Below are 10,953 nucleotides of genomic sequence, written 5' to 3'. Positions count from 1 at the left end.
TTGCCAACAAAGGTAGTAACCCTATTTATAACACAATGTTATGAATATCAATGCCAAATGTTTTCTGAGCACACAGATACCAGTCATATTTGTGTTTTCTTAACCATGTATAGCCCAGCAAGGACTTTGCCATCCGCTTACCACTCAGTCATGACACCTTTCATTACTTAAGTTACTTAAGTTAGCAGGGCTACCTATTCCCCCACACAGATAAAATCTAGCAATATACCATAATCAATAAAAAATTATTGTCTAGGGATTTATTTTAAAGATCATTGTTCTTCTTTTTTAATTTTCTCCAGATTCTCTGCTTGTTTATGTGTACATAGTTTAAATTTAAAAAAAAATGGAGGACATAGCTACCAACCAATCAGGTGTTTTCTTTCCAGCCTTGTTAACACACCTGAAACTTTACAACAGGTTATAGGCTCAGTTATACAGATTCCTATATATATATATATATATATATATATATATACAGTGAAACCTGTCCAAGACAGACCCTGTATAACACGGAAACCTGTCCATGTCGGAAATATCCCTCCGTCCCGGCGCTTAGTGTATACTTTCATTGTTTTACTACCTGGATAAGCCGGAAACTGTCCAACGCGGAAACGGAAAGTGGTCACAGTGTTAATTACGCATACATTTGGTTCACTTACCTTGATAAGCCGGAAAACCTGGATAAGCCGGAAAATGTAACGCGGAACGGAAGTGAGGTAAGAACAAGACGACGGAACAGACGCTGACACGGAAGTGATGAGAGAAGGACGCAGAAGCGTTAGTGGTGTGGGAAGGAAGCGGAAGGGGTGTTAAGTGGTGTGGAAAGGAAGCGGAAGGGGTGTTAAGTGGTGTGGGAAGGAAGCGGAAGGGGTATTGGAACAGACGCTGACACAGAAGTGATGTGAGAAGGATGCAGAAACGTTAGTGGTGTGGGAAGGAAGCGGAAGGGGTGTTGTAAGGACGCTGAAACGTTAGTGGTGTGGGAACGAAGCGGAAGGGGTGTTGGAAGGACCCTGAAACTTAAGAGACTTAAGAGGTGTGTGACAAAGAATGGCTCCTAGAAAGTGCAACACTCTTACTCTTGCTATGAAAGTTAAAGTGATTGAGGCCTACACAAAAGATAAGTTGTCTGTAAAACAATGTGTTGAGAAATTTAAGTGTGGCAAAACACAAAATTATGAAGCTATCAAAAATAAAGAGAAAATCATGGAAGAATGGTTAGCTGGCAATGGCGAAGTGAAGAGGAAAGCGAAGGCAACTGGAAATGAAGATTTAAACAAGCTCCTGTGGGAATGGTTTGTAGCTGCACGCTCTAAAAATGTACCAATTTCTGGTCCTATACTACAAACACAAGCCCTCGCACTAGCCAAAGAATTAGGCAAAACAGATTTCAAGGCATCTAATGGCTGGTTGGAAAGTTTTAAAAGGAGGCATTGCATTGTATGGAATGAAATATGTGGAGAAGCAAAGGATGTAGATCAAGAAACTGTTAGCCAATGGGAAGAAAAGCTCAAAATGCTTAAGGAACCATACGCTACAAAAGATATCTACAATGGCGATGAAACTGGCCTATTCTTTAGGTTGCTACCTTCAAAAACTCTGGCTGTTAAACGTGAAAAATGCACAGGAGGAAAGTTATCCAAGGAAAGATTGACGGTGTTCCTCTGTGGAAACATGGATGGGAGATTGGAGAAGCCTCTTGTGATTGGTAAGGCAGCAAAGCCACGTTGCTTCAAAAACATAGACACTACACAGCTTCCCGTTATTTGGCGTGCAAATAAAAAAGCCTGGATGACAGCAGAACTAATGTCTGAATGGCTCAAGATTTTTGACAGAAAAATGAAGAGAGAAGGTCATAAAGTCATCCTGTTTTTGGATAACGCTACCTGCCATCCACATCTGAAACTTAGCAATGTAAAATTAGCCTGGTTCCCTGCAAACACAACAAGCGTAACACAGCCAATGGACCAAGGTGTTATCTACACGATGAAGACACACTATAGAAAATTATTGCTACAGTCCTTGGTTGCAAACATTTCTACCACACAAAATGTACACCAGCTTGCCAAGTCCATAACAGTCCTTGATGCTGTCAACTGGATTTCTATGGCATGCAAGTCTATTTCTGCTGATACCATTTGCAAGTGCTTTGTAAAAGCTGGTTTCTCTAATTCAAACAGGAACGATAATGAAGAATTGCCAGAAATAATACAGGTGACTGTAGAAGAAAACAATGATATTCGTTCATTATTCCAGCAAGGAGGTCTTGTTGACAGTGAAATAGACCGTTACATTGACATAGACAAAGAACTTGCGACGGAAAGCACATTTACAAATGCTGTGGAACTTATAGATCAACAACAAGATAGTGATGAGAACATGGATGACGATCAAAGTGCTGAAACTACAGAAATTCCCAGTGAGCCAGCAATCAAAAGCTACCAAGATGCTCTAGAGATAGTTCACCAGTTGCAAGAGTTTGCATTATTTAATAACTGCCCGGAGCTTCTAGAACCAATAACATCCACTAGACATTTAATTGAAAAAAGGATAACCAATGCCCCAAGAAAACAAGCAACATTATTGGCACTGTGGGGACAAGAAAACCAATAAAGGTACAGGTATGTACAGTAAAAACATACAGTAGACAGTAACTGTAGTACACTACTGTATCTAAATACAGTACAGTACTGTATAAGAGTATGTAAAGCTTAAATACAGTACTGTACTGTTTTTTAGTACAGTACTGTACATTATTTAAAAGTACTGTTGAATGTTTTGTTTATGATCATTATTTCTGATGACTAACTACTGTATTTCCCTGTTTTAGAACACACTGGCCTGTTCCAGATCATTCTGTATCCGGACCTTCAAGCAAGACCTCTCCAGCAACAGTACAGTACAAACATTTTAAAGTACAGTATGTAAACATTGTCTCCATCTGCAGCTAAAAAAAATTTAAAGTACAGTACTGGATTGGATACAAAAAACTATACAGTACTGTACTTTAAAATGTTTACTGTATTACAGTAATTGTGAACAAAGTTGATGCAACAATTAATCTTTTAATAATGTTCAGTACTGTACCATTTTCTGTTAGAATAAAAAAGTACTGAAGTACAGTACTGTAGAAATAAATCCAGATACTGTACTGTATAGAACAGGTGTACACTAAAAAAATTAAAAGTACATACAGGTAGAGTACAGTACCTGTATTTTTATTTACAGTACTGTACTGTATTTTATTAACAGTACTTGCACAGGTATTTTTATTTTCAATATTTTACTGGACAGTATTTACAGTACTGTAGTTTAAAATGTTTGCATATTACTGTATGTGAATGTGATTACTGTATTAGTGGGCATTGCGCACAATAGATACTGTAGCTGTGATTGTACTGTACTTAGAAGAGTTTAAGTTTGTGTACTGTATTACTGTAATTGTGAACCAAGTTGATGCAACAATTAATCTTTTACACTTAATAATGTTCAGTACTGTATTTGTATAGAATATACAGGTAGTTCATGTCTTCAGAGCCATTTTCTTTTAGAATGAAAAAGTACTGAAGTACTGTAAAATAAATCCATATAAAGTACTGTACTGTACAGGTGTACACTAAAAATGTTAAGGTATGTACAGGTAGAGTACAGTACCTGTGTTTTTATTTACAGAATTTTATTTTCAGTAGTTGTACACTATTTTAGGTACATTATGTTATTTACAGTAATTGTACTGTTTTTTTATTTACAGTACTGTACATATTTTATTTACAGTACTGTACTTTAAAATGTTTGCATAAGATGTGATTATTAGTGGGCATTGCTCTCAATAGATACTGTACCTGTAATTGTACTGTACAGTACAGTACTGTATTTAGAAGAGTTGAAGTTTGTGTATTACAGTACAGTAATTATGAACAAAGTTGATGCAACAATGAATCTTTTAATAATGTTCAGTACTGTTCCATTTTCTGTTAGAATAAAAAAAGTACTGAAGTACAGTACTGTAGAAATAAATCCAGATACTGTACTGTATAGAACAGGTGTACACTAAAAATATTAAAAGTACATACAGGTAGAGTACAGTACCTGTATTTTTATTTACATTACTGTACTGTATTTTATTAACAGTACTTGCACAGGTATTTTTATTTTCAATATTTTACTGGACAGTATTTACAGTACTGTAGTTTAAAATGTTTGCATATTACTGTATGTGAATGTGATTACTGTATTAGTGGGCATTGCGCACAATAGATACTGTAGCTGTGATTGTACTGTACTTAGAAGAGTTTAAGTTTGTGTACTGTATTACTGTAATTGTGAACCAAGTTGATGCAACAATTAATCTTTTACACTTAATAATGTTCAGTACTGTATTTGTATAGAATATACAGGTAGTTCATGTCTTCAGAGCCATTTTCTTTTAGAATGAAAAAGTACTGAAGTACTGTAAAATAAATCCATATACAGTACTGTACTGTACAGGTGTACACTAAAAATGTTAAGGTATGTACAGGTAGAGTACAGTACCTGTGATTTTATTTACAGAATTTTATTTTCAGTAGTTGTACACTATTTTAGGTACATTATGTTATTTACAGTAATTGTACTGTTTTTTATTTACAGTACTGTACATATTTTATTTACAGTACTGTACTTTAAAATGTTTGCATAAGATGTGATTATTAGTGGGCATTGCTCTCAATAGATACTGTACCTGTAATTGTACTGTACAGTACAGTACTGTATTTAGAAGAGTTGAAGTTTGTGTATTACAGTACAGTAATTATGAACAAAGTTGATGCAACAATGAATCTTTTAATAATGTTCAGTACTGTTCCATTTTCTGTTAGAATAAAAAAAGTACTGAAGTACAGTACTGTAGAAATAAATCCAGATACTGTACTGTATAGAACAGGTGTACACTAAAAATATTAAAAGTACATACAGGTAGAGTACAGTACCTGTATTTTTATTTACAGTACTGTACTGTATTTTATTAACAGTACTTGCACAGGTATTTTTATTTTCAATATTTTACTGGACAGTATTTACAGTACTGTAGTTTAAAATGTTTGCATATTACTGTATGTGAATGTGATTACTGTATTAGTGGGCATTGCGCATAATAGATACTGTAGCTGTGATTGTACTGTATTTAGAAGAGTTTAAGTTTGTGTACTGTATTACTGTAATTGTGAACCAAGTTGATGCAACAATTACAGTTAATCTTTTACCGGTAATAATGTTCAGTACTGTTCCATTTAATGTTAGAATAAAAAAGTACTGTAGTACAGAACTGTAAAAATAAATCCAGATACAGTATTGTACAGTACAGGTGTACACTAAAAAATAAAAAGCATGTGCAGTACTGTACCTGTATTTTTATTTTTACAGTATTTTACTGTACATTTTACAGTATTTAAAATGTTTGCATAAGGTGTGATTACTGTACCTGTATCTGTGGTAATTGTGCACAATAGATACTGCACCTGTAGATGTCTTTGTACTAAATACTGTACAGGTAGAGTTTAGAAGACTTAAAGTTTGTGTACTGTATTACTGAACAGTAATTGATGCAACACATAATCTTTTAATACAGTACTGTACTGTGTTTGTATACAATTTATGTTTTCTCACCCATTTTCTGTGTTAGAGAAAAAAAGGCAATCCAGATAAAAACTAAATAAAAGACTGTAATGATTAAGCAGAAAAATTGTACTGTCTTTGTTACTTGAATGCAAGAAAAACAAGAAATTGATTCTGATTAGGGATGCACTGATATTGGTACTTTATGATATGGCGCTGATCCTGAGCATTTGCGCCAAAATGCTCTGATACCAGAACTGACGGTAAGAGGGAGACCTGCAATACCGCGAGGGAACATGGAAATGGCTTCCCAGCCAATCAGGAAGCTGGACAGCAGGTCATTACCTGCCGCCCGACTTCCTAATTGGTCAGGAATTCAATCCTATGCTCCCTTGCGGCAAGGCAGGTCAGACTGGCTTCATTACCAATACAGTAACATTATTCTGCCATTTTTGAATTTGCACATGTCAAAAGATGCTCCATCAGTTACTAACTGTATAAGACGGAAACCTGTCCAAGACGGAAAATTTCCGTTGTCCAATGCCATTCCGTCTTAAACAGGTTTCACTGTGTATATATATATATATATAGGCTACATTATCTCACTTATCAAATTTAACCCCTTATGTATATATTTTTCTTAAACATGCACATTTTATAGATTTTCAAGTTCACAAAAGGTGCGCATAAGGTTAGGAAATTCTCTGATAATGTGTGTAAGTACTTCTGATGGTGTGTAGGAGAGTGATGCATAAGGATAGGAGAATGGCCAGGGATCCCTGTACTCACAATCAATGCCCCTTTACAAAATAACCACAGTCAGGAAGTGTGATCTTTCTTCTTAAAGGGGCAGTAAATGTTTAGCTTGCAGCAGCCTTCAGCATACTCAGCTTGTTATCGGGGAGCATGTACACGCTACTGACCTTTCCTAAAAATGTGAATCTAGCCTCAAACTCTCAAGCATTGGTCAGGAGCGTGAGCCAGTTAATTGAATACAGTGGGTGGGTCACTTGTGATTGGCCATGCTCCCTATAACAAGTATCAGAAAAAATCTAAGTACCGTATGCTGTGGGACAGCTGCTACAGGCAGTTATACTGCAACTTAAGGGGTTAAATTATACCTTTAAAAAAACATGTGTGCAAAAAGGCAAAGATTAAAAGTATGCACTGTGGTAAGTAATTGTAATTTACTAAATAAAATGTTTACTGCCCCTTTAATGTCAGGAAGAGAGTCCAGGCACAGAACCCTGCAGGCTCTTTATACTTTATAGAAAAAAAGATTTTTACAGCAGAATTCCTGCCTGCTCTCACTTTTGACTTTGGGCACATTACATTTAGAGTGGGTGGCATCACACAACAGTTCATGGGCTCAACTTATCAAGCTGAAGATGCCGCATTGGAGCTCCATCAGTGCAGGTTCTCATGAGTGAGCGGTCATCAGACAGCTGTTTCATAACATATTCACCAGCTCTGAGCTGTTGGTTTACACCTCTGACTAGTCTGACCTGGGTAATTGACAGCACCTGCTTGCGTGTGATTGGCCGTGCTAGCAGGGGGGGGACACGTTGTAAAAAAAATGTTATTGTTTAAAAAGATAGATAATGCTTTTATTTACCATTCCTCAGTTTTTCATAACCAACACTGTTATATTAATACACTTTTCACTTCTATGGCTACCTTGTATATAAGACTCTGCAGACAGCCTCCCTATCTCAGATCTTTTGACAGACTTGCATTTCAGGCAATTAGTGCAGACTCTTAAATAACTCCCTGGGAGAGAGCACAGTATTATCAATATGGCACACGTGAACAATAGTACATGTTATTAGCAATTCACAGCCAGACTGTGAGAAGACGTGGACTGCAGAGTCTTAGAAATCAGCCTATAAGTCTACCTAGGTTTAGCCTTTAACAAAAAAATGCCAAGAGAGAAATTTTGATGATAAAAGTAAATTGGAAAGTTGTTTAAAATGACATGCCCTATCTTTTGTTGCATTGCTGCTAGCAGCTGGTGGTGGACTGGTTTAATTTGCACTTAGTGTCTCTAAAAGGGACATTTTTGTTTTCAGTACTAACTCAAGTTAACAGTTAAAAAACAAGTTCTTTGTTTTATTGTTTCTTACTTACCTTTAAGTACATTTTTTAGTTTTACCAAAAATGCAATACACAAAAATTAGATGTTTAAATAAATAAAAGAATTTGTTTAAAAATGACATAGAATGACAAAACTAAAGTTATAGTGAAAGTCAATCCTAGCGTTTGACTATTGAAACAAATAAAGGGGATTTTCATTTATGAAGTATAACATACTTCATGCAGAAAGGTCCTTTATTAGTTTCAAGCGATCACCATTCTGAGCAGCTAAGGAAACCCACGGCAGATCGCTATTTTGTTAGAGAGGTGACTTTTTCACTTCTCAGCCAATAGCCGTGCGGGAAATCCAGCTTGGCGCCCATGGAAGCCGGATTTCCCCCACGTTATTTGCTAAGAGATGAAAACTTCACCTCTTAGTAAAATAAAAAAATGGGCTGCCTAAACAGCTAAGAACAGCGATCACTTGAAAAAAAAAGGAGCTTTCTGCATGAAATATGTTATACTTCATGAATGAAAGTCCCCTTTATTTGATTCAATAGTCAATCCTAGTGTTTCAGAAATGCTAGGATTGACTTGTACTTTAATATAGCTGATTACAGCTTAAAAATGACAAAAACCTGCACTGTAGCTCAAAACTAAAATTTTAGTTAAAACGAAAATCTCTACCAAATTTATTTGAAATTAATGCGACCATGAATGAAAATGAAGTAAAACGAAAATTTTATTTTAAATGAAAGAAAATATCGGAAGAAACAAAATATCTCACCTTGCACCTCTCTAATAACCAACACAGTTATATTAATATACTTTATTTCAGTTCTTTTGACAGACTTGTATTTTAGCCAAACAGTGCTGACTCCTAGGTAAAACCACAGGAGTGAGCACAATGTTGCATATATGGCACACATGAACCTGTGCTGTCTAGCAATGAAAAACTATCCAAATGCACTGAGAAAAGGGGCAACCTTCAATGGCTTAGAAATTAGCATATGAGCCTACCTAGGTTTAGCTTTCAACAAAGAATACCAAGGGCGCGATCCGATATCGATCGCAGTTTGCGGCGCAAGCGAGGGAACCGGCGTCGCCCGCAGTTTCAGCTCGCAACTCGAGCCATCCCATATAGGTCGCCGTCAGATGCTAACGTGCCGTAAGTCTGACAAACCAGCGATGTCCAGAAATCTGCGTAAGTACAAATTTCTGGCGTCGCCAGTGACTTGCGCCACGTTAGAATCTGCCGGCGCCTATAAAACCTGACTAAAGTTTAAAACACCCGCACTGTCTAACACGCCTCCCTAACATAGCCCGCACTGTCTAACCCTCTATCCGCTATCCCCCCTCACTAGCCTAACAATAAAAATGCTATTAACCCCTAAACCGCCGCTCCCGTACCCCGCCGCAACCTAATAAAGTTATTAACCCCTAAACCGCCGCTCCCGTACCCCGCCGCCAGCTATATTATATCTATAACCCCCTAAAGTGAGCCCCTAACACCGCCGCCATCTATATTAAAATTATTAACCCCTAATGTAAGCCCCTTACACCGCCGCCATCTCTATTAAAATGATTAACCCCTAATTTAATCTACCTACCCCGCCGCCAGCTATATTATCTATATTAACCCTAAGTATATTATAGTTAATATAGTTATTACATTATATATATTAACTATATTAACCCTAATTATATTAGGGTTAATATAGTTAATATAGTTACTATAGTATTTATATTAACTATATTAACTCTATCTAACCCTAACACCCCTAACTAAATTTATATTAAATTAATCTAATTAATTTATAAACTAAAATATTCCTATTTAAATCTAAATACTTACCTATAAAATAAACCCTAAGATAGCTACAATATAATTAATAATTACATTATAGCTATGTTAGGGTTAATATTTATTTTACAGGTAAATAGTTAATTATTTTAACTAGGTATAATAGATATTAAATAGTTATTAACTATTTAATATCTACCTAGTTAAAATAATTACCCAATTACCTGTAAAATAAATCCTAACCTAAGTTACAAATACACCTACACTATCAATAAATTAAATAAACTACAAACATCTATCTAAAAATACAATTAAATTAACTAAACTAAATTAAAAAAAAAAACAAACACTAAATTACAAAAAATAAAAAAAAGTTTACAAGATTTTTAAGCTAATTACACCTATTCTAAGCCCCCTAATAAAATAATAAACCCCCAAAATAACAAAAATTCCCTGCCCTATTCTAAATTAAACAAATTTCAAAGCTCTTTACCTTACCAGCCCTTAAAAGGGCCTTTTGTGGGGCATGCCCCAAAGAATTCAGCTCTTTTGCATTCAACAAATACAATCCCCCCCCCCATTACAACCCACCACCCACATACCCCTATTCTAAACCCACCCAAACCCCCCTTAAAAAATCCTAACACTACCCCCCTGAAGATCTCCCTACCTTGTCTTCACCACACCGGGCCGAACTCCTGATCCGATCCGGGCGATGTCGTCCTCCAAGCGGCAAAGAAGAAATCTTCCTCCGGCGATGTCATCCTCCAAGCGGCAAAGAAGAATTCTTCCTCCGGCGAAGTCTTCCTCCAAGCGGCAGCAAAGTCTTCATTCTTCCGGCGGCATCTTCAATCTTCTTTCTTCGCTCCGCCGCCGCGGAGCATCCATCCCGGCCGACTGCTAAACTTGGAATGAGGTACCTTTAAATGACGTCATCCAAGATGGCGTCCGCCGAATTCCGATTGGCTGATAGGATTCTATCAGCCAATCGGAATTAAGTTAAAAAAATCTGATTGGCTGATTGAATCAGCCAATCAGATTCAAGTTCAATCCGATTGGCTGATCCAATCAGCCAATCAGATTGAGCTCGCATTCTATTGGCTGATCGGAACAGCCAATAGAATGCGAGCTCAATCTGATTGGCTGATTGGATCAGCCAATCGGATTGAACTTGAATCTGATTGGCTGATTCAATCAGCCAATCAGATTTTTTTAACTTAATTCCGATTGGCTGATAGAATCCTATCAGCCAATCGGAATTCGGCGGACGCCATCTTGGATGACGTCATTTAAAGGTACCTCATTCCAAGTTTAGCAGTCGGCCGGGATGGATGCTCCGCGGCGGCGGAGCGAAGAAAGAAGATTGAAGATGCCGCCGGAAGAATGAAGACTTTGCTGCCGCTTGGAGGAAGACTTCGCCGGAGGAAGAATTCTTCTTTGCCGCTTGGAGGATGACATCGCCGGAGGAAGATTTCTTCTTT

General features: G+C 36.8%; 1 protein-coding gene across 1 annotated transcript; it reads left to right on the top strand.

Annotated features, from left to right (window-relative positions):
- Positions 1-1,053: 1,053 nt before the first annotated feature.
- Positions 1,054-2,616, top strand: LOC128652249 (tigger transposable element-derived protein 4-like). Its single transcript, XM_053705186.1, has 2 exons — positions 1,054-2,072; positions 2,184-2,616. The coding sequence occupies exons 1-2, from the start codon at positions 1,054-1,056 to the stop codon at positions 2,614-2,616; spliced, it is 1,452 nt and encodes a 483-aa protein (XP_053561161.1).
- Positions 2,617-10,953: the final 8,337 nt, after the last annotated feature.

The sequence above is a fragment of the Bombina bombina genome, chromosome 3 (genome assembly GCF_027579735.1).
Source record: "Bombina bombina isolate aBomBom1 chromosome 3, aBomBom1.pri, whole genome shotgun sequence".
In the NCBI taxonomy this organism is placed as follows: domain Eukaryota; kingdom Metazoa; phylum Chordata; class Amphibia; order Anura; family Bombinatoridae; genus Bombina; species Bombina bombina.
The sequence above is the reverse complement of the archived record's forward strand: the minus strand, read 5'-3'. Positions and strand labels throughout refer to the sequence as shown.